Genomic DNA, 26,392 nt, shown 5'->3' with positions numbered 1-26,392 from the left:
ACACGCTAATTAGCGGGTCGCGGTGCGAAGTTTTATTTCATTAAACTTCGCCCAGCGCCCCCGCCGTTTGATTTCTTAATTCTCGCTCCGCGCCCTCGCGGGGCGAAATTTTATTTGTTAAACTTTGCCGCCCCCCCCCCCGCTAATTAGCGTGTTTTCCCTTCGCGACTCCGCCATTTAAACTTGTTGATTCTAGACTTTTCGCTCGGCGGGGTCGCGGGACGAAAACACAAATGGCACAAATCAGCCACCATAAATAATAGATGCAATGCAAAACTATACAATGAGTGCGTGCGTTCTCATGTTATGTCATATATAGCTCTAAAAGTGCTTGAGTTCGAGTCAGCATCTGTAGTTGTTCACATGGGGTTTGTCTGTTGATTTATTCAGTATTTGTAGAGTTTGCCATTGACTTAGTAAAAAATTGCAATTTTCAACTTGTGTCCCGCCTAGCTCAAAATCTATTTGACATGGAGCCGACATATTGATCAGCATGTTAAATTATTCTCCTTGGTGTTTTTGCTTGTGTGTTTTTTTTTTGTTATTTGTAGAGTTATTGACATTGACTTAGTAAAGATTTACAATTTTCAACTTGCGTTGACTCGTGGATATTTTTTTTATTAATGCTAGTATTTGCTATGAGTCAATAAATTGTTTATTATCGTGACTTTCATAGTTTATTGTTTGATACGTACAACTATACGAGTATGTTATGTACGAAGAAATTTCATCCGGCCCATTGGTCCTTTTAGTCACCTTGACAATCGAATTTACTTGAAAAAATGTAAATATGAATACTACTAAATGATTTGCATGTAATGGGAAATGACATTTTTGATTGTAAGCGAAACAATTGACAGATGTAGTACAATGTAATAACATTCTTAAATCTTAAACTGACTTTCGGCACTGATATAGAATGTTTCATTCATTCGGTTTTTAGTCCCCTACCGGTTTACCGGAGGGGACTTTAGGTTTACCCTCCGTCCGTCTGTCTGTCCGTCTGTCAGTCCGTCCGTCCACAAAACTGAATCCCACGATAACGCAAAAAGTCCTGAAAATATCTTTATGAAACTTGATATATGGATAGATGGCAGTAAGGAGATTATGCACGTCGTTTTCTTTTCTTCCTATGTTGAAAATTCTGGTTGCTATGGCAACAAATAGACTGAAAATATGACAAATTTTACACATAAACTGGATCCAGTGATAACTGAAAAAGTACTGGAAATATTTTTATGAAACTTAATATATAGGTAGATGGCAGTCTGGAGATTATGCATTGTAACACCGCACTTTGGGGTCAAACGCACTTTGGGGTCCAACCCCAAAGTGCGTTACGTACTTTGGGGTCCGACCCCAGAGTGCGTTACGCACTTTGGGGTCCAATTTCGACCCCAAAGTGCGTTAAACAGGTACATATGCATTTTTTAACATCAGGCAAACGACCGCACTTTGGGGTCATAGAAAATTAAAGATCATTATGTTTAAATAATATATTGGAGTCAAAGCCAATGGTAAACAAAAAAAACAAAGGTATTAAATAGACACAAACATGTGCCCTGAATTATAATAGAATTAATAGGGATTTAAATGGTCTTGATAAGTAAGTGAAGAACTTTCACCAAATAAATCACCAAATAAAGAATTTGTATCAATTATTAAGGTTAAAATTCATGTTTGCTCCTTCTAAAGAAGTATGTAAGATTTCCCATAAAAAAACTCTGGTGAACGGTTGTTACGGAGCTTACAAAAACCCTTAAGTTTGTTGATAAGCTTAATAATGTATTTGTAAAAATCACTATTTATAGTCCGATCGAAAAACTTGATGTTTCACCAGAACATTGCAATAGATTATTTTTATAGTTCTTTGGAAAAAAATATTAACTGCATTTTATTTCATTCCCAACATATTTAAAATGGGGCTCAATATGGCACCAAAAGTTATCAAATAAATGACCGACAGAACGGGATATTTTTCGCAGCATCTTTTAATTCTAGGAATACACAATTTCTGTACTAGAGTATTTTGAACGGTGGCATAAAGTGACATTTGTATTTTTTTTTGATACTTTTTTTTTGTTTTCGTACATATTTTTTGTTTGTTTGTCGTACATATTTTTTTTTAGTTTTGAATACATACTTTTTTTTAGTTTTGCATACATATTCTTTTTTAGTTTGCATACATATTTTATTTTAGTTTTGCATACATATTCTTTTTAGTTTGCATACATATTTTATTTTAGTTTTTAGTACATATTTTATTTTTGTTTTTTCGTACATATTTTTACATGACGCCAATTGCAAAGTAGAGGTTTGGATAATTACACCATTTGTAAAACACCATTTTCAAACACTTCGCCATCTGTAAATTACATTTGGTAATACCAACATTTTCATTATTGGAGGTATAAAAAAAATAACAACACTTTTTAGTATATATATAAATATATAGTCCGCGGTACTCCAAAGAAAAGTTCTGCATATGGTATCGATGTGGTTTACATTTGTCACAAGGTGCCTTAAAATCCTTCATGGGGTTTCGGAGATAAGGAGCGGACATGGAACCCAAGTCTTTATCCTTTTACCTGTAGGTGTGACCCCGACCTCGAGTCGGCACACCTGGCATATAAGTTGAGTTGGTGGGGTTATTTGTGGTGCAATCTTCAAGGAATAATAACTGATCACCAATCAACAGCCCTTTCCAAATAAACACTAGTATAATAGTATATAATAATAAAAAAAAACAATAATTGTATAAAATACATATAAAAAATGGGCCGAAAAGGGTCGGCCGAAACCAGACTTGCCCGGCCGAAAACGACTGGGCCGATTCCAAAAATGGGTCGAAATGTGACAATACCACTGTGCTAGTTTTATACTCAACTATGGGCTGTTATGAGATTTGAAGACTGTTTTGATTGGCTAAAATATGTATGAAAAATAAAATATGTACGAAAAACAAAAATAAAATATGTATGCAAAACTAAAAAAAATATGTATGCAAAACTGAAAAATATGTATACAAAACTAAAAACAAAAAAATGCAAATGTCACTTTTATGCCACCGTAATTTTGTTATATGAACACAATTTTTAGATATTTCAAGTGGTAAAATTAATGAAAGTTTTATTACTTAAGCATCATCAATGTATTGACCGCCATCTTGAACTCCACCTCAAATATTTCAATGTCGCAGATAGAAAATAAGTCAGTACTCAGTATTTAAGCAGAACTCAGATGACACCTTTAGACCCCTTGAACCCAAAGTGCGTTGATATGTAGCATATTAACGCACTTTGGGGTCAATTTCTCGATTTTGACCCCAATGTGCGTTGGACCCCAAAGTGCGGTGCGAAGTTTAACGCACTTTGGGGTCGGACCCCAAAGTGCGTTTGACCCCAAAGTGCGGTGTTACAATGCATGTCTTTATCTTTTCTTCCTATTTTGAAAAAAATGATTGCCATGGCAACAAATAGGCTTAAAACATGGCAAATATAACAATATTTGTGATTAGTCAAAAAGAGCTGAAAAGTTTTATGAAATTGCATCTTTATTTCAAGAGTTATCTACTCTTTATGAATTTTGCTTTTAAAAATGTTATATTTTGTTAACAGGGATTTTTCAAATATTCACTTTAGAGTGTCATTCAGTCCGTCTGTCTGTCTGTTTATAAAAACTGTTTCCTGTGATCACTTTTAAAGAACTTTTCTAAAGAACTTCAACAAATACTTAAAATAGAGAAAAATTGAAACATAAGTGAATGGCCAATGGCCCTTCAGAATGTTGCTGGGGTTCTAACCGGTTGGGGACTTATGGATTGCTTGCAATACTATGATAATTGCTTGTGGTTTTTTTTATCTACGATATAAATAAGGGTACAGTACAAAAGTAGCATATGTATATTCATTTAAAACAATTTGTCAGTATTTGTGGCATTACTCTGTTTAACGAATTATGTTCAATACGAAAATGTGGCGCCATAAGATCTTTTTATACGATTTACAACGTAATGAAGCCTGATAAAATTGTTTTATATTAATGTTGTAATTGGTTCGTATGTTTATTTAAGCCTCAACAAAATCATAATTATAATTTTATTGGTATTTATACAACGTTTTTAGCACGAGTTTAAGCAAACTCGTTACCATTTTTTTCTCTAAATATGTTTATTTTAAAAAAAATTGTTTCCCTATATCAATCCATGTAAAGTAAGTAACTGCATGGGAGGCCAATTTGAAGAAGATACATAATTTATATAACAAACGTAGAGAACCATTAGACAATGCTAAATGCCGAATTGCTAAGATCTGGGAATTGTAGCTTTTGATGAAAATATTTGAAGTCAGTTTGCTATATATATGATCAGTTAATGTAACAAATGTGATTCGAAGTGTGTAAATAAACATATAACGTTTACAGAAGTCATAGGTGTCAAATTCCTAAGCTCTAGTCAATGTTATTTCAGAAAAGAATTAAATGTGTTTGTATGTCCCCTTTTTAAGAAAATGAAGTATATTGTTTTGCAAATGTCAGTCGGTCTGTCGGTATGTCTGTTCGTCGGTAGAACACTTCATTTTAATAACTAAAGAACCATTTGACCTTCAACCTTCAAACTCATGACTTTGACTTATAAATGACCTTGACCTTCAATATCAAATTATTGTTTTACTTAACTGGCTGTAATTTTTTTTTTTGTGAATGGATTGTCTTCGTATTTAGACACAACATACTTTAAGACAATATCTTTATGAAGATCAAACTAACTTTGACCTTGTCTCTTAATGACCTTAAAGGTCGTGTTCGATCACTTATTTTTCAAACAGTTAAAGTGGCGGGTAGGATATGAATCAATTTTAGTGATAGCTCAAGTTTTATATCATATTGCACTCTAAAAAGACTATGATTGTTAAAATTTTTGTAAACCTACTATTTTAAAAGATAATTGTGTACTTTTTTTCCTAACATTCCATTACATAATCAGTTTCTCTGTGACTTTCATAATTGTAACTTATTTTCACTACCCATTAAAATTAAGAAGGTGGGGGGGGGGGTATGTGTCATTTTGACATGTCTTGTGTGAACTATTATGATAAGTTATCTGAAGTGCAGGGCCAAGTTTGACTCTAGGCGGCGAGATTCATATACTTGTTTTTAATATAATAAAAAGTTCATAATACACACTCGGGCATTGTCGTTTTTGAGGAAAACACTATTGTAAATCTGTTTCCTATTGTTACGGTCCGGGTCATTTCTTTTTGGCGTCCGAGCCGAAGCGCGACGCCCTTTGTGAAATGCAAAAGGGCAATGGCAACTTTTTGGCCCATTCCGTGATGAAATGGTAGTTGTTGTTTATTGATTTAAAAAAAAACAACGAAAAGGTCATTTGTGTCGCGCTATGGTAATAAAAAATGAACTGCAAAAAATTGCAGGAAATGAAATGTAAACATACTCAACAATAAATTGCACCCAATAAAATTATGATAAAAATATATTAGTTGCACGATTCATAATGTTAATGTCTACACGGCAATACTATAAGCTCTAGTTTATGAGATGTAAGTGCGTTCGTGGCGCCGTTATATGTCACAATGCCACTAAATGTTGCACCATTGCAGTTGAATGTCGCAAGTGCCTCTAAATGTCGTAAAGTCTTCTCCTGTTTAATGTCGCAATTGTAACATTCATGTAGCACGATTTTCCCTTGTCGTTAAAGAAAGCAACACTACCTTTAAATGTCACAAGAAAAATTAACCCGCTACAGTAGTGGTTCTAGCGTTCTATAATATGAATATCAACTTGATTGTTTTTTAATTATCTTCTGAAAATAGCCTTTCAGGAACATTCAATATATACTCAACACAAAATGTTTAGTCAGTATTTTGATAATGTGATATGTACTACACGCTATAAAGTAGCAATTTATACTAGCATGTGTAATCATGCTGAACGCCTGGGCTATTCAATATTTGGTGATTTTATTGTGTACTCTTGAAATGTGCACGCTTTTCACGAAGACGTCAAAATGCACGTGCACCACATGTTTGCACAGTCCAGTGTCACTAACTTTAATTTACTAGTGGTATAACACGTGTTCTCGTATACACACCTGAATTCTTAAAGAAAATTTTTAAAACGTTGTCATGGGACGTCGCCCTGGAATGACGTTAAACAATAGGCTTACAGCTATCGGTATGCTCAACGGTGGATCAACCGTTAACCACGTCGCACTCCATTTTCATGTGCACGAGCGGACAATTTACCGTCTCCAGTCCAGGTACAGACAAACAAACAACGTTAAAGATAGACCGCGTTCTGGAAGACCAAAGAAAACAACGCAACGTGAAGACAGGTACCTGGTGACGTCGTCGCGACATAATCATTTTTTGACTAGCACCGAACTATTTAACCGCTGACATGCTGCAACAGGAACTAGAATTTCGTTGGGTACCGTTCTTAACCGTCTCAGAGCTGCAGGATTACGATCCAGACGTCCGTTGGTTGGAGTACCGTTAGCGCGGAAGACTTCGGATATGGAGGCGAAAAGGTGAACGTTTTGACGTCTCAAACATTGTAAAGCGAGATCGTTCGGGAGGAGGTAGCGTGATGATATGGGGTGGTATATCATGCTCGGGGACTACACAGCTTGTAACAGTCAACGGTAACCTTAATGCTATTGGATACCGTGACAATATCATTGGGCCAGCGGTTTTGCCATATCTACGTCAGGGCAACGCTGACGTCCTACAGCATGATAACGCCAGGCCACACACCGCTTGGTACGCGGGACTTCTTGAGGCAAAACAACGTCCGGGTGCTCAACTGGCCGGCCAGATCCCCCGATTTATCTCCAATAGAGCACCTTTGAGACCATCTTGGCCGCAAGGTACGTCAACGTAATGACGTCAACAACCTGAGGGATCTGGAACGAGCGTTACATGAGGAATGGTTGAACATTCCATTCCAAGTCATCAGACGGCTGATCAACAGCATGAGGAGGCGCTGTTTGGCAGTCATCAACAAAGCAGGAGGACACACCCGCTACTGACATCCTCCAGAATTTCGCTCTCGATCCCTAGATGAAGCGAATGACGATTAACTTCTTCAAATTGATAGAATTTTGTTTTGATGTGGATTAAATTAAAGAAGATACTTTACTGATTTCGAAAAATGTTTTCTTTTTTTATTTCTTTAGAACTTCAAAAAATCAGTCCTATCATCTTTGTGTACTGGCTAAACTTTTTGTGTTGAGTATATTTGTTGAATTCAAGACCCAAAATAAAAAAAAATACTTATAATTCGGTATCTACGACAAATGTACGCTTGTGTGTGAGTGTGTGTTTGGTTCAATTGCCATTGTAAAACACCTAAGATCACTTTTATTTTATTTCTGTAGCCCTTACCATCGGTACAAATTGATACAACTAGGTTTACGAGAAAAGATTTTTGATATTGTAAAATCCATTTCTGAGTCTGTGGAATCAAGAGTTAAGCATTGTAACATGTTAAGTGAGGAATACTCATATTTACTAGGAGTAAGACAAGGAGAATGTCTATCTCCTTTCTTATTTTCTATGTTCATAAATGACCTTGAATATGTTTTTATACATGGTAATATGACTGGCTTAGATGTAAACATGTTTAAAATATTTTTATTACTATACGCAGACGATATTGTTATATTCGCAAATTCACCTGAAGAACTCCAAAAAAGTATTGATTTATTATACAATTATTGTGAACTGTGGAAAATGAAGGTGAATGTCTCTAAAACAAAAATTATGATTTTTAAAAAAGGTGGGACATTACCACGAAATTTAGAATTTTTATACAATGAACAGTCTATTCAGTTTGTGAACAATTTTTGTTATTTAGGTGTTGTTTTTACAAGTGGAGGTTCATTAAGTACCGCCCACAATACTATAGCAGGTCAAGCGCAAAAAGCAGTATTTAAGCTGAGTAATTATTTATACAAATTTACCTATTTACAACCAAAACATAAATTAGAATTATTTGATAAACTCGTATCTCCGATTTTAAATTATTGCAGCGAAGTGTGTGGTTTTGTCAATGATTTATCAATTGAAAGGGTGCATTTACAATTTTGTAAAAAAAAATTGGGTGTTAAAAAGACTACACAAAATGACTTTATTTATGGGGAATTAGGTCGGGTATCCTTTAAAACTGTGCATTTTTTTTTATATTATTAAATATTGGTTAAAAATATTACATTTGGGAAGAAACAAGTATGTCTTCATTATTTACTCTTTGTTAAAGGATGATTTTGAACAGTATGAAAATAGGCAAAATTGGTGTTCAATGTTAAAAGATTTGTTATGTTCACTAGGTTTTGTTGACGCATGGTTATATCAAGGTGTAGGTGATGATAAGATATTTTTGTCCTTAGTTAAACAAAGATTAAATGACCAATTTATACAGAACTGGAACTCAAGATTATCAAATTCTAGTAGAGCTTTGTTTTATAGAAATATTTCTTTCTTTAGGTACCAACCATATCTTGATTGTTTTACTGCAAATAAATTTGTTCAGTCATTAACACGTCTGAGAGTGTCCTCTCATAGACTACAAGTAGAAGCTGGTAGGTGGGCAAAACCAACCAGAATACCTTTTAACGATAGAAAATATTCAATATGCAATACTCTTGAAGACGAATACCATTTTGTTATTGAATGCTCATTATATACAGAATTAAGAAACACTTACATTCACAAGAAGTTCTGGAACAGACCAAATAATATGTATAAATTTATAGAATTATTAAATTCAGAAAATAAAAAAGTAATAAGAAACCTAGGAATATTTGTTGAAAAAGCTTTTAAACTAAGAAATTCTATCATTTAATTATTTGTTAAAATTATAATTATTTTTTATTAATACCGTTAGTTGAAACAATCTCATGTAGTCATTAATATAATTTAGTGTCTAAGTATACCGTTAAGTAAAATGTCTTTTTTCTATAAACTATGCATACTATATTAATTTAAGTGATATATATTCTTTCAAAAGATGAATATATTCTAGGGTTACTTTTGATACTTTATAAATTTTCTTTTGTCTCTATGGCGAAAGAGCTATGACACATGAATAATGTTAATAATACATTGTGTAGTATGCATATTTATGTCATTGGATGCGATGTGCTCATTGTGTTGAAATATCTCATCTTAAATAAACGTATATATGTAAAAAGAACATATTAATAACAATAAGTCATTTTGAACATGATTGTTATTTTATAACATATTATCAGTCTTGCAGTTTCTTTTCGGTAAGGCCGATATATTCATGTTATAACCATTACAAATGAATTAAATATGCATCAATTATATTCTATGTTTCTTGTCTTAGAATGCGGCAAGAATCGTGGATTTATTCAGTACATGTATGTATATAACCTATTATTTGATGAATGTATATAATTTCACATAGGTTTAAAACTTTAAACATTTATCAAATATATATGTTTTGGATAACATTCATATCAAATGATACTATACATATATAATTTATGTAAGTTAAACACAACATTAATGTATTTATCCTTGAAGAGTTTGTCGTTATGATCTTCTCCGATATTGTCATCATGCTATGTTAAGTATTTCATATGTATATGCACTGTTCGTTGTCTAGTATTATGCTATTATCATGTCATCGTGGGCTTTTAAGCCTAATATGATTGAAATAAAACTATCTATCATACCACGGCTAACCGCTATTTCCTGACTAACGCATTAGAAAATAAAACTCCATGACCATCCAAATTTCTGTCCTTGCTTGAACTCGAGCTACAGTGTATATACATAATAACCAAATGACCCTAACATACTCGAACATGATATGGCAGATGTTTGAGATTTATGGGCTTCATTGCTCCCAAAAAGTGTTGAATATACACTATTTGAATAAGATTTGCTATGTTATATACATATATATACACTGCCAATATTTAACCAATAAAAACTAGGATAAGGCCGATATAAGCATCAGCTTTTAAGTTCTGACCCTCTTTTATTAACTTCATGTGTTGTAAAGTTCTATTTGTAAATTGTAAATGTGTATACTTGTTTGAAATAAACTATGTTTAAACTAACAGACACTAGTTTAACTACGTCTGGCATAGGCAAGTGACCTATCATTTTACATACCACGCGAAAAATCAGGCGATACCAAAACCTAAATATACATTGAACTTTTTTATCGAAACGACGCCTATAAATATAAAATTTGAATTTCTTACTTAAATCAGCTGGGGCACTTATAACAGAAAGATATACAAAATTTTTGTAAGAAATACAAAGAAATGAATTCAAAATCACATGTTTGTGCTATTTTTAGCCAAATTTCAGCGATTTCAGTTTTGGCATTATTATTCTGAAAAACGGGGTTAGCGAATGATCTGACATTTTGCAAATGGAACATTGATATCAAAAAAATATTTCCAGCCTTGCATGTCAAAAAAACTCAGTAGAGCCCCTTTTATCTAAACGGATTCAATGTATATGAAATGGGATACATGATATAACATTACAAAATTTCATCCACCAAATGCTCCATTTTTGTATTTTATCCGGAAAGGCCAGTTTGAAAACATGTCACATTCTAACAGACTGCATTTAACGAAATAATTTATTTCATAAATAATTATCAAGAAAATATGTTAAAATCGAAAACGAAAAGTGTAGACATTTGACGAAATGTGAAAATAGGGACAGTCAAACTGGTACTATATGACTGGGTTCATATAAACTTTAATCTACAAATACAAGTGAATCTAGCTGTGATACATCCTCTTATGTCTGAGACGTGTTGAATGATACACATCAGAAGAGTGACAATAACCCTTTGATACGGCTGACCCTCAAACCATTTGAGTAAAACAAACGCTTAGAGATGTGACATACATAATGAATTCAAGCACATATTTTCTCAATTTAGCGGCGTTGAGACATAACGGTGTCACAATCGGCAATGGTGCGTATTGTGCGACATTTGGCGGAGTATGCTACATTTAGCGTTTAGCGGTGTTGCGACATATAAAGGCGACACAAGCGGCAATGGTACTATATTTAGCGGTGTGCGATATTCAACGGCGTTGCGACATATAACTGCGTCACAAGCGGCAATGGGACGACATTTAGCGGTGTTGCGACATATAACGGCGTCACAGCGTTTTCTTATATACGTTTATGCGAACTGATATAAATATCAGTAACCTTAACGGCGAAAATTTTTTATCCCCAGGGGCATGTCTGATATAATATTTGTAGACGAGAATGTGAAAGGTGAATCTAAGCCAAGAACCCCATAGTTGGGAAAAGCATATTCCCAACTATTTCTATTTTAGAAATACTTTATAAACATTTGAAAATTGTACTGATATCAACGTGAAGAGTTATTCCACCTACATCCGTGTCGACTATATCTTTTTCAGATATCTATTTTGTATTACTTTATACATTGTCCAAGTTGTTTAAGTGAATTGCTCTGCTTGAATAACTTTAAACGTCATACGGGACAGTACACTAAAACTACACGAAATGCACTTGAAATATGTTAAGTTAAACCATGGTTAAACTGAATTGGGGGAGTTTAATTATGTCTACTTTGTACCTGGGTGACACCTGCATTGCGTATTTCAAAACAGTTTTCATGTCGATGAATTACAATTGTAAATGTGTACATTTAGGTGTGATCGTTTCAATGAAGACATTGTTCATCATATTGATGTGAAATAAACTCTAAAATTCGTGACATGGCCATCGTTCTGTATGATGCGACTGTTTGCTTAAAATAAATTGTGACATTTTCAACGAGTACGACGTGTTTGCAATTCTTTCTTTTATCACATAGCGTACATTTTTCCTGTAACACAGTGCAATTATATTAAGCGATGTAGTTTTGCATCCATCCAATATTTTATGAAATGTTACTTTCACTGATTATAACTTGTGTACAAATTCCATTGTAAACAATTTAGTCATTTTGATTTGTATCATAGGTGAAGTGATTTATCTACGTTTTTTGTATGTTGTATACAAATAAATAGAGCAAATCAAAATGAATGCATTTACTTATTTTGCTGAAATTATATAATGGTTGGTCTTTTCTTTGAAATAAAAGAACTATATAAACATAAAAGAACATATAGTTTATTCACCTATAGATGTGAGCTCTTACATTTTACCCACATATCAACATCATGTAACAAGGTGAAAAATATGTCAATATTCACACAGTGTACATATTAACATTTAAATCATTTTATCAAAATGATATTAAATAAATATATATAATATATAAACATGACAGCGGGTTATCTACCACCTGCATCGATATGTCATGCTTGCGACTGTCAATGTCTCATTTCCAACGTCTACTACATTCATGTCTTGATAATAGAACTTATTATTCATAAGTATAGAAACCCTGATTTAATCTTCTTGTCAACGTAAAATATAAAATGTGCGCTTTCATTTATTCAAAAAAGAGATAGAGGACATTGAATGAGTGAATGTTCAATACAAAATTATTGAACGAGATGAATGATATTAGGTTTCGGTCCTCTGAACAAGATGACAGAGCTAAAAATAGAAAATCCTTATATCGACATTTCCTCCTCTACCACTTGGTAGATTTTAATAAAAATATATTCGAATGATCCTTGATACATTTGCTACTATAAATAGTTACAAATTTAACAATGATTTCAACTGATTATGTATGTCGTGTAACCATTTATGAGTTTTCGGCCCGGGGCCGAAAAGTCAACATATATAGTTCACCCGCTTAACGAAAGCACGTGCAAAAGACCTGTCAAATGTGACGTCATCAAAAAGTGGAAAATCACAGATGACTTGATTTCGTAAATTAAATTTTTTAATTAGTTTTTACTAATATAGGCAAACAACTCCACTTTTCGTTACTTAAAATTGAATGACATTTTCAGTATATTGATATACATATTTTGATATAACTGCTTCCTGGTGATATGGGGATTTTAGTTTTACACATATGTTTGATAAATATACAGAAAAAAATGAAAAATTAAAGCATCGCGAATAATACCAGATTTACAATATCTAAAAATGCTATTTTATATTGGAGTGTCGCGTTTATCCGTTCTTAAAAAAACGGATTTGTTTGGTTTTAAGCCAAAAAAAAAAAGAAAAGGGAAAAAACGGTAAGAAAATTAAATAACCCGAAACCGAGGATTGTATTTAAGACAAACAAAGAAGTTTTAAATCGGGTCTTAATATTATTTATGATAAGATATGACATTTTGTTTGTATTTTAGTTTTTTTACGATTGCACGCTCTCTTATCATGTACATTACAGTGTTAACAGACAATGGTACTTCATCATCAGATAGGATGAATATAACAAAATACGAACGAATATTGAAGTTAACAACTCTTAGAAGTCTTTTAAAACGGTCGTTTTTAAACTTTTACACTGTTATTAAGTAGCAGTTAAAAAGGTTCGCAATTTTGCTAACCGTGGCACCCCTGTATAATTGTTATATGTCAACAATTGTATCACATATATTAATACACGCCGGAAACAGGCCAGAAAGCTCAAGCCCTCGTGGCCACTATTTTTTAGCGGGCAGATTTTCCCCTTCCGGTCCAATTTTGCCGTGTATAGGCCTCTTATTTTATGGTTCTCTGATAAAATTGTTACTTTTGATACGGTTCACCGGCTCACTAAGCAAAATGGCCACCAGAGCTGGAAAAAAGAAGAAGAAGAAAAAAAAAGAAAAAAAAAGAACACTCAACCACTTAGTAGATTTTAATGAAACTGTACAGCAATAATTTGCATTTTACGATAAGGCAAACCTTATACAGATGTATTGCCAAAGGACGTTATAAATGTTAAGGAGTTTGCTTTTCTGGTTTCCACTTTCATGAACGCGAAAGCGGTTATTGATTGGCTGATTGAAAGGTAACAAGGCGGTGATCTCGTATCGGTCATCGTCAGAGCTTCATGTAAACATAATTAGATGTGAACTTAAGTTAGATTGATCATTATGTAGTCCGTTACAAAAATTACTCTAATGGTTCCGGTCCGTTGAGCAAGGAACTTGTCTTGTACATATAGACAATATCCTCTGGACAGCATTGTAACACCGCATCTTGAACTTCTTGTTTCATTAATACGCCTATTGTGCAACGCTAACATTTAGCGTTTTTGTACGCTTTGCTTGTATAATGCAAATGGCGTCACGTCAAAATATATGCATGGCCGTGCATCTCATTTTACGGAGTCGTAAAAGCTGCAGGGGTATTACTTGATTCGTGAAATCCATTGTAATTATACACAAGGTTAGCTTTTAAAAAAGCTAGTAGCGACTCGCTTCGTAATTTTTTTCAAGGGGTGTGTTTAAATGTAAAAATGACAGTTCTGTTAGCTGAAGAGACTTCAGCGAACAACAAAATAAAAGTGAAGTCAACACTGGCCCGGTGCCCGATGGCCAGTGTATATAAGTTCAGGCCAGTGTAAATTTAAGAAAATTTTGTTAATTATTTAGTAGAATAAATTCAAAACTGGAATTCGGGCCAGTAAATTCAAAATCTTAAACTCATTGACTGAAAGTGACATATAAAGTTCTCTCAGTTTAACCAAGATGAGTATGAGTATGAGTATATATGAAGGTGCATGTAAACAGATTGAAGAACCTATGTCTATGCACATTTACTATATGGCCTGTTGACCTTGACCACAAAATGTTAGATAGGTAGATTTCATAAAGATGTCTCTTTATACAAAATTAAGTTGTAATACATGTATGTTATTTAGTATTGGAATGAGAGGCACAAGTCCTAAAGTAAACACAAGTTGTCAATCAATTCAGCCAGAAAAGCCGGGATCCTATTAAAAAATATAGGGATCCCAGAAATTGACCAGTCTAAGAAGATGATTTTAAGATAAGCCGGGATCCTATTAAAACATATAGGGATCCCGGGAATTGACCAGTTCAAGAATATAGTTTTCAGAAAAGCCGGGATCGTATTAAAATGTAAATAGATCTCACGGATTGGCCAGTTCAAGTATATAGTTTTCAGAAAAGCTGGGATCGTTTTAAAACATACAGGGATCCCGGGATTTGACCAATTCAAGAAAATAGTCTTTGATTTTTCCAATTAATTAGGCATATAATTATAACTATTGTGATTTCCGCATTTTAAGTTTGTTAATAAATAGCTCTAAATATATCTATATTCTAAGTTAAATTAATTTAACGTTCGTTAAATTAACGTTTAATGGCCTTTCATTACGACAACAATCAACACAAATATAGTTCATTAGGAATTTCCTCCATATCTTATACGATCCCGGATCCCGGGCGTCCCGGATCCCGGCCAGTAAATACATACACTAAATACCGGAAAGGATAAAATGACCGGAAAAAAAAGGAAAAATAAAAAATGCACAGAACCAGATGTACACTTATGTTAATTAACCAAACGAAAACTTACTACAGAGAAAACAGGTGAAATCGCTAAATCAGAAGTCAGTGTAAATATGATTTATTGAAAAGAATTCATACAGACAAACATTTTAATCATCATTATATCTTTGCGCTCAAAACAATACTTGCTGATTTTTAAAAATGGCGTGAAAATTGAAGGTTTTTTGACGCTATGTAAGATTAAATTTGATTGGCTAAATAATTTTGGATCCTAGCCCTGATAGATAAATTTTGTAGAAAGCTGGAAGCCAAGCTTCGATTAAATTTTTGGATAGCTTCGGAGTTTTAGGTTGTTTCTCAGTAAAATCCTACCGTAATACCGGCTCGCCGTGGCGAGCCGGCATAATATACCCATAAGCAATATTTATTGTATAATTACTTTGTCTGTATGTATATTCTTTCCTTAGTTATATATTGACCATTCCCACTGCTTATAATCTTGTTTATAAATTTGCACACATGTTATTGCAGAATTTAATAGTTTGTAATCTGTGTCTACCAAATAAAGAGTATGTTCTGTTCTGTACATGTGCGTCCCACAGATGAGATAGCTCCGCCCACTGATTCACGTGACCCTGTCATTGCGAACATTACCGGCCACTCACGTGAATAATGAATAACCCTGGAATAACCCTGTATATTGTTGGTATAAATGAAATTACATGTATAATGTGTGTTATGGTTTTATTTGATAGTTTAATATGTAATAACATTTAAAACGTGTTTTTCATAAATTAACGACACATAAACCGTTTGATTATTTCTTGTTAACGCCAGAATAATAACTTGCGATATGTAAATACTTTAACGTACAAAATCGTATTTTGCCGTACATATTTAAAGTTTATATCTTGAAAAAGTATTATGAATTTGATGCAGCAAAACCTTAAATAATTAAATCATATCAGTGCTTACAATTTGAAATTGATTGCCGTGTATATATTAAAAGATTTCAGAACACTGGACATTCCTATTGTAAAATTTATTACAAAAAAAAAATTATTGTACATTTCTTCCTGAATTATTATATCTTTTTAACTGGTATAAAACAAAAACAAAACAAAAACTTTGAAGTGCTTTGAAGACACCTTTCGGATTAGAAAAGATGAGCATTGCTTAAACCACATTGTTTGCTTCAAAATGCTCACCTGTTATTAATATGATTAATGAAGGAAAAATACATATTCGTGTCTATCAATTTAATAAACGCAGTTCTCTTCTATTATTTATTACTGAAGTAAAATCGAACTAATCTCCTTGTCAAAAAAAAATGAGCTTTATTCATTCTAAAAAAAATATAAAAAATAGAGTTATTTAAACTTTGAATTTAGTTACATTTTCTTAAAACCACTTTGGAATCCTCGAATTATAGTTGTTCGATTGAAGTATGTTTGGTTTACAACCTTTTCTTTAAGAGCAGACAGTTTATAAACGGATATACATCTATTTCCGAGAAGTGCCTACTCTAAATAGTTCCTTATAGATAGTGTGTTTTATCCTTGATGTATTTCCTTTATAACGAGAAACTAATTATTGGCCTTTATTAAGTTAAACTTCATCCATATATACCTGTATCCTTACAGACACAAATATTGACTGTAGCTAACTAGGAGAACTAGTGTTGCGTTAAATAACGAGCAAACACGAATGTGAAATAGGATCCTACACATGAGGTGTAGAATTTCAACTTTATTTAATATTCTCCTTGTAAAGAGTTTCGGCAAATTTAGCTGGTGAGATGTGGTTAACATACCCGGGTGTATGCTATGATAATATTTTAAATGTTTGTTAAAAGTTATTTCAAGCTTCAGAAAGGATTTAATATGGTCATGTAAGTTTATTCTTATTAAAATTATATCAGTTTTGATAAACTTAAGTCTTGTATCTTTTCACATTTCTAATATAATTGCTTTTGTTTTTATGTTTTGACAGAATTGGCTTTAAAGGCCAATTATGCCGAAGAAGTGCTTTAAAATTTATTTCTGAAAAACTTTTTATGTTTAGTATCCTGCTATTGTTACCAAAATGCTACTCAGTGGCCATGTACCTCAAGCATCTTTTGCTAATTTCGCTTTTGTCAGTTAGTATAGTTTTAGTGATTAAATATTTTGTATAGGAGTTAAAATACTACTTTGTTTACCTCATTATACTACTGACAAAAGTCGCTACTTTTTTCGAGTGATGAGTATACCAACATTCTCTTAAATTTATTATTTATACATTTTAAAACTCATTTTTGTCGTTTTTAAAGATGGAAATATTTATTCGTTTCTGCGGCAAAATGTGCCTTTAAGATAATATTAGAATGTTTTTACTTAGCGGCTGATAAAGTGTTTTGTTGTTTTCATCATCAACTGTGGTGATATACATTAGAAATAAATGATAAAGAAAAAAAAAACTCATTATAATTATAATCTTAAATAACATAATTATATTCAATTAACTTTTATCTTTTAAGAATAAAATGCGTGAAATTAATTTAAGTAAAGATGTATTTCTCGTCATGCTACAGAATTCCGCTTTAAAGAAGAGAATATTTAAAATATTCACGTGAAAGTTTGTGAGTGTGACATTGAATATAATGTTCCTGTTGTGTATTTATTATAGATAGATGGATAGATAGATAAATAAATAGTGTATTTATTAATGACTTTAATACAAATATTGACATATCTGACAAAAGTGCCCTTCGGAAGCTCAGACACGGCGTTCCTTTGTGAGTCTGTGAAGTGGGGATTCTGATTTGCATAAATGGATTGTATTGGATAATGAGTTTTGATATACATGTATGATATGGCCGAGTATAAACGTAGGTTGATATGAAGCCCTTGGGTTATATATGCTTTCAGCTGTGACAATAATATTTATAACTAATACTATTTCAACATGCTTGGATTGTTGTAATAATATACATGAGAAATGTACCCTACCAGGTTATGTGGGGATGGTTGTTTTAATCTGTGATGGTCGCTCATTCCGGAACTATACCACGAAAAACGAAAAAAAATAATATTTTTTTAATTATGAACGTGTCAGTGTCTAAGTGATGTAAAATAATAGTTCATTCTCCAGCTTTACACGAAATTCAATACTATATATTTAATCCTATATTAGTTGTTAAATAGAAACGTGACATCTTTACAATGTGTGTATTTATATTGTAGTGATGATGTACTATGTACAAATCCAAAATAAAATTCTGTTCTATTCTGTTCTGTGAAATATGTTTTATGCAAAATATAAATCTGAAGCATTAAGTAAAATACAATGAAAGAAAGGTGTTATGGCTATATATGATACATATTATACAAATATGGACTTTTTAGCTGTTGAATATGATGTGATATGTACTGAAAAAATTAATATTGACCGAGGCGATAGCCGAGGTCAATATTAATTTTTCAGCACATATCACATCATATTCAACAGCTAAAAAGTACATATCTGTTTTATTATATAATTTATAAATAGCTTTTATATGGCTCATCACATCTGCCATTGCATACGACGGAAATCATTTTTCAGCTTGTCTAGCTGTTTCCATAAGTTGGCCCTTTCCATTGGCATGCTAATCCCTATTTTTCATAAAAATGAAAAACGGTAACTAAAATAGACTAATTTGACTCTTATGTACACCCAACTCAACGTTTTTTTTTTTCAGAATAAAAACAACAAACTTGGCGTTACGTCACGTCAAAGTCTCGCGTCTTTTAGGGATTTCCGGAAAATCTATTTTTAGAAGAATAACCGGTGAATATACTCTGAAAATCTATTTTTAGGGAAAAAAACAGTGAATATACTCTGATATTGACCTGTTATTTTTTACAAAAAGTTGCTTGTTAGCCAATCAGGGAAAGGCATTTCAAAGCTATTTATAGATTATATAATAAACATGCATATATTACGTTATGGATGATCTATATTTTTTTTATTTTTCTGATATTTTTTGCTGTTAAATTCCTTGTTTTCTATGCAAGTTTCAATGATTTTGATGAGCTTTTAAATTATGTTATTTCAAAAACATTTTTTATTGAAACAAGACAGAACAATTGAATCGCTATTTTATATTTATTTTAACCTCTCTTAGCTGAGAGCCGCTATTTTAACCTCTTTTAGCTGAGAGCCGCATGGGATTCCTTAAAAGAGTCGGATGTCTGTATTGATATGGAAGCTTTAATCAATGTTTAATGGCGTCAACTATAAGAAAAGACAATAGAGTCCATTTTTTTTTGTTTTAGTCCTTTACAGTATTTAGAATTAAAACTCTTATATTTCATTTTTGTTTCCCGGCTTCCTGAAGTTTGATGAAACGTTCATGAATAATTTCTCCTGAGTGAAAGAGAACTTGAGAAGATACTAAAATAAAGATTAATCTTTGTCTGTGTGTATTTCGCAAATCAACGGTCACGTGATGTGATGGTAATTTACCTGAACCAGTACAATAGCTCTAACGGTAGAAATTATCTGTTGATCAGGTAAATCAATAATTCTGAACATGACAATAATTGCTTTATAGCCTTCTGATCAATATTGAGATGATTTTAATGAATTAAAGAAAGCAGAAATGGAAATTGAAATCACTTGAGCTAACTAGGAAATGTTGTATTTGTCTTTAGATGCCCATTATGCTCCTTAAATGCTTTTTTTCCTCAAAATATTTTTGATTTGTTTCCAATGAGAAACATATCAACCAATAACCTGAACCTTTTTTTGCTTCTGTTACATTTTGTCAATTAGTACACTGACAGTGATTTCGTTTTTTGTATGGAAGTGAAAATACATGTACTACTTTATTTACATTTTTCTATTTTTAATAATTTCGTAGTTATCGCTACTTTCTTCAGGTGATAAGCATCTAAGATAGCTTAAAATCATCTGACATGTTATCAAACCTATGTTGTTCCTTTTTTTTATCGAAGGAAACATAAGTCACGTCATGATAAAACCAACATAATGGGTTTGCGACCAGCATGGGTCCAGACCAGCCTACGTACCCGCGCAGTCTGATCAGGATCCATGCTGTTCGCTTTCAGTTTCTCTACTTGTAATAGGGTTTGTAAGCGAACAGCATGGACACTGATGAGACTGCACGGATGTGCAGGCTGGTCTGGATCCATGCTGGTCGCAAACGCACTATGTTGGTTTTGTCGTGACGCGGCTCATATATATTAGCATTATACGAAGCACAGAAGAAGCTGGTGAGTTCGAAATTTTGATCACTTTCTGGTCATTGTCAATTATATTGTTGAAAAGACTGAAAGGATACGCCCCAGAAGCAAATAACTTTTTACCGAGGCATTATGTATTTTTAGTTTGTTTATGTCTCCGATTGTTCACATGTCGCGCATATTGGATATACATGTATATCAATCATAAAAAGAGACGGCTACATTATCTTCACATTATAATCATTCTGTTTTGTGCTTAATAACATCATGTAGATTTTTAGCTCGACTATTCGAAGAATATGAGAGCTATTGTAGTTGCCCCGGCGTCGACGTCGGCGTCCGCGTCGGCGTTGGTTAAAGTTTTTTGTAAAGTCAAATATCTCAATTATTGCTTGAGATATTCAATTGAAACTTACAATACTTATTTATAGTAACAAGGTACATCATATTGACAAGTTGGATAACTCTGCCTACAATATTGACAGAATTATGCCCCTTTTTAACTTAGAAATTTTGGTTTAAGTTTTTTGTAAAGTCAAATACAAATGTATCTCAATTATTGTTTGAGATATTCAATTGAAACATACAATACTTATTTATAGAAACAAGGTACATCAGATTTACAAGTTTGATAACTCTGCCTACAATATTGACAGAATTATGCCCCCTTTTAACTTAGAAATTTTGGTTAAAGTTTTTTTTGTAAAGTCAAATATCTCAATTATTGCTGGCGATATTCATTTGAAACTTACAATACTTATTTATAGTAACAATGTTCATCAGATTGACAAGTTGGATAACTCTGCCTACAATATTTACATAATTATGCCCCTTTAACTTAGAAATTTTGGTTAAATTTTTTTTGTAAAGTCAAATATCTCAATTATTGCTTGAGATATTCAATTGGAATTTACAATACTTTTTATAGTAACAATGTTTGCAATATTTGCAGAATTTTTTGCCCCTTTAAAACTTAGAAATTTTGGTGAAAGGTTAAAGGTCTTCAAAGTTATTTACTTAAAACTTTATACATGTACTTAGGGTCATAATTAGAGGGTCATAATTGTATGTCACTGACCAAGTTCCATAACTCTATCTTGCATTTAGGCTGATTCATCTCCCCCTTTCTACTTAGTCTCTTGGTTTACATGCAAGTTTTACATATTTCAATAACTATTAAAGATAATTATTTGAAACTTCACATATGCATTTAGGGTCATAATTGTAGATCATTGACTAAGATCCATAATTCTATCTTGCATTTAGGCTGATTTTTCTCCCCTTTTTCAACTTAGAAATTCATGGTAAAGGTTTGCTTTTAAGCTGTTATCTCCATAACTACTGAAGGTTGTGTGCCTTCTTTGGGACAATTTTATGCATTCATAATAATAAAGCAATGAGTTACTTGATAAAACATCTTAATAACAAGCCTTTGTACCTTTTCGGTCAATTTTATGTATTCATAGGTAATTAGCATTATTATACTCAATAAAACACCCTTGTGACAACCTTCCGAATAGTCGAGCCAATACTTTTCTCCGACAGTTCTTGTTGTTATTGTTGTTGATGTTTTAATTTTGTACCATTGCTTCTTTTCATTCTGTCATATTTTATATACAGATTATATACATGTACATGTATGAACAGAAAATCATCTCCTGCAGCACATCTGTTTGAATGGATGTAGTTTTCTGATGTTGATTTTAATATCATGATGTACAAAATTTTAAACGTTGCATGCTTCAAATGAGCCAAAGTATTAAGAAAATCACATCTAAGGAACTGCCTGACTAACTCAATAAAGGCTATTCTAGCTTCTTTTGACCTCCTTATGATAATTTTACCTGTCAATTAAATGGTAAAGTACCATTTGCAAAGTGTAAATTTCTAACTTTGTTTACTTCAAATATTTTTACTTTTAAACAATTTCTAAATGTTTTATGAAATCATGCAGTTTTAAACTTTTCCGAGTCTGAATAATAAATGTTGTTGTTTATATTTTCAGATTGTAGAAAACTACATCTACACAAAGACATCTACATATACACATAGACACCTGCATCTGCACATAGACACCTGCATCTACATATAGACACCTGCATCTACACATAGACACCTGCATCTACACAAAGACACCTGCATCTACAAAAAGACACATGCATCTACACAAAGACACCTGCATCTACACGAAGACACCTGCATCTACACAAAGACACCTGCATCTACGCATAGACACCTGCATCTATACATAGACACCTGCATCTACACAAAGACACCTGCATCTACACAAAGACACCTGCATCTACACAAATACACCTGCATCTACACATAGACACCTGCATCTACACAAAGACACCAGCATCTACACATAGACACCTGCATCTACACATATACACCTGCATCTACACAGAGACACATGAATCTACACATAGACACCTGCATCTACACAAAGACACCTGCATCTACACATATACATCAACACATAGACATCTACATCCACATATAGACATTTACATCTGCACGGGCTGGAGTGATAGGGTTGTGATAACATCAATTATTCAGGCGGTCAAATCATCAACAGTAATCAAGGATATTCCATCTGATGTTTTATGTCAATGTATTTCTGTTAAAATCCTTGAAATTGTGACAAGTACAAGTTCACCATACACTTCAGTGAAAATAACAAATATACGAGAACATTAAGATATAACAATTTAATTTGATAATGGGATCAGTTCGTAAACGTACGATATATTTTTTGACTTTGTTCAGCATTGTTATTGTATTATTTTTCATGTCATCGGGCTACAATAAAAACTCTTATATTGAACGGTTTAACTCCAAAACGAAATCGTTTCAAGATTCAAGTTTACACTCCTTACTGTCATATGACGTCAATGTCGCCGTGCTTATATTTAGTAACCGTAACTCATTTTCCAGACGTGAAACTATTCGAAAATCCTGGGCCAAAGATAATACACATGTTTACTTCTTAGTGAGCGGGTTGTATTGTGCATATCCATCAGAACAGCGCAAATCTGGAAAATGTGAACCTAAAGATAAAACTGTTGCACGTGATCAAACATACCTAGACAAGGAAGAAGAAATAACGAAAAAGCTGCGTGATGAACCTAACGTTATACTTATGAACTCCACGGATATTTATGAAGATATACCAGGTAGTATCAAAAACAGTTATCACTGGGTCTTACAAAACGGAAATCCTGACTGGATCTTAAATACAGATGATTCAGTTGATATTGATTTACAAACTTTAGAAACATATCTTAAATCAGAGCTTGAACAAACAGAACAGACTGTTCTTATCCAGTTGTTGAAATGTGAGTCAGTACAGTCAGATAGTAAAAATGACAAAGACTGTAAAAATGTGAAGCCGGGTTATTTATCGCCATTTATGTGCAAATTTAACCAGGCTGTTTCGCGGAAATATGCTCAAGTGTTTAAAGGCAGCGGAAAGTCAATATTTGAATACACACACAGTAATGATAAAACATTTATACGAATATCTGATTCCTCACTGTTACAGTCTTTACATCGAGAGAGTCATCTAAATTTTATATCCTCGAACGGGAAAATTACAAATCCGGAAGTAATAGTTTTAACACTAGATTTAGATAATGCTAGTCCACAAGTTCAAAGTAAAGATGAACAATTAACATTAAGTGAGAATCCTTCACTATATTTGAACACAGACAGGTTTGACGTTGTTGTTAAAATGGTTTATGCATATTTCTATGTGTTTGAAAAGAAAGTGCCACCTGTTGTACAAGAAGCATATACTGAACATCTGAGAGTATGGAACCATTTTAAAGAAGGTTGTGGGCTAAAGAAAGTTTGGTATGATTCTAAAGTAGAGTGTAAAACGAAAAAGAATAGCTCTGACTTCGTTTCAGCCTTCCATAGCACAATAGGAAACATTAAAGAACATGGTTTTAGTGCTGATAGATCAAGAATACCGGTTGATAAAAATGGTTTTCTGTTAAATGGTGCACATAGAATATCATCATCTGTAATCCTATCTAGAAATGCAAGTTTTGAACATCAAACATACGCCGAACATATTGGGTGGGGTTATAAGTTTTTTAAAGGTTTAGGATTGACGGAAAGATATTTCAAAATAGTCATGCTGGAATGGATGAAGATACAGAGAAAGTTGCCCGAGCTGAAAACGCATGTTTCTATAGTTTCAATATTTTCAAATGATAAGAATAAAGATGATGCAATGCGAACAATTGTTAAAAGCAGCTGCTCTAAAGATAACGGTATTCTATATGAAACAACTGTGGAACTGACAAAACAGGGAGCAAGACAGTTAATATCGCACATGTACGGCCGACAGTCTTGGTTAGAAACAAAGATTCAACAAATGATAGCAAAATTCAGTTCTACATTTAATGCTCGATTTCTGTTTATTTATGCTAAGGAGCAGAGTGAATTAGTTAAATGCAAAGCTAAAATCAGAAAACATTATGATGACAAGATATTTAAATCAACAGCTCATATACCAGATAACATGGAAGAAAATTTAATTCTAGCAGAAATGATTCTAAATCCCAACTCGGTACAATTTATGAACTACGCTAAAGATCCGAGCGATTGTAAATTAATAGCAGAAGAAATCGCTAGACGAACCTCGCAAAAGTCAATCAAAACACTTCCTGGAATTTATATTGGCAGAGATGACGTCATGGTGGACTCCGGAACTGTTCTTGGCTTTTTTGGACTCCGAAAACGGACAGATGTAGACCTTTTATTTTCAAATGAAATCGATAAGTCCATTTTGGGAAATAAGAATGGAATGTCAATTCAAGTACATGCTTTCAAAAATAATTCAATATCTAATGAACGTCCTTGGGGTGAAGATCATTTTAAAGTCAGTGGAGTAAAAGACAAATGGGATTTATTTTATGATCCTGATAATTTCGGTTATTGTTATGGTATAAAATTTGTGTCACTTAAACAGTTGATCCGGTATAAAACTGTGAGAAACGAGCCTAACAAGGATATGCGTGACGTGGAACTTATAAACAACTTTTTAAATACAACGAAGTCATAGCAATATGTATATTAGGTTGTGATGTCTTTAAAATTTAATGAAACAATTTATTTTCTATTCAGGTGCCTCTGTTGTTTTGTGCCATAAAATGAAAATATAATAGCTGCACATATATTGACATACTGATTTTCTCCGAAAAATAACTCATTGCAGAAAAAGTACACCTTTATATATGTTATACGGTGAACTAGGTCGTTATCCCCTAGAGATAATAATCAAAACGAGAATAATCAGCTTTTGGTCTAAACTTTGTACTTCACATGAAAATAAGATATCTAGACTATGTTATAACTATATGTATAGATCTGCGTTAAATTTTAAATGGATTCGTCATGTACAGAATATACTTGATAATACTGGTAATACCTATTTTTGGTTAAATCAAAATCTAACAGAAAATCGTAATATTCACAAGAAAATTAACAGATGCCTAATAGATCAGTTTTATCAAACATGGTCCGGTTTACTAAGGAATTCATCTAAAGGAAGAAACTATATGATATTTAAAGATGCACCAATTTTCGAACCTTACCTAAAACTTTTACCATATAACCAACGTATTAATCTTTTTCATTTTAGAACTGGCAACCACTGGTTACCAGTCGAAACTGGTAGATGGCGCCAGTCTTTTGTAGAACATGATCAAAGGAAATGCAC

General features: G+C 32.8%; 1 protein-coding gene across 4 annotated transcripts in view; it reads left to right on the top strand.

Annotated features, from left to right (window-relative positions):
• The window catches only part of LOC132743592 (uncharacterized), a 50,752-nt gene extending 24,993 nt beyond the window's left edge, over positions 1-25,759 (top strand). For 2 of the 4 annotated variants that reach the window (XM_060732147.1, XM_060732132.1), the window contains exon 2: positions 22,664-25,759. In XM_060732147.1, coding sequence (XP_060588130.1) covers positions 23,384-25,735 — 2,352 coding nt within the window. In that variant the 5' untranslated portion in view covers positions 22,664-23,383 and the 3' untranslated portion in view covers positions 25,736-25,759. Of the gene's footprint in view, positions 1-17,075; positions 17,322-19,790; positions 19,966-22,663 lie in introns of those variants that run through there. The other 2 variants (XM_060732140.1, XM_060732127.1) reach the window with 2 other exon arrangements.
• Positions 25,760-26,392: the final 633 nt, after the last annotated feature.

The sequence above is a fragment of the Ruditapes philippinarum genome, unplaced genomic scaffold (genome assembly GCF_026571515.1).
Source record: "Ruditapes philippinarum isolate M1 unplaced genomic scaffold, ASM2657151v2 ctg1172_1_1_1_1, whole genome shotgun sequence".
In the NCBI taxonomy this organism is placed as follows: Eukaryota; Metazoa; Mollusca; class Bivalvia; order Venerida; family Veneridae; genus Ruditapes; species Ruditapes philippinarum.
This window is presented reverse-complemented; position numbering and strand designations above follow the sequence as displayed.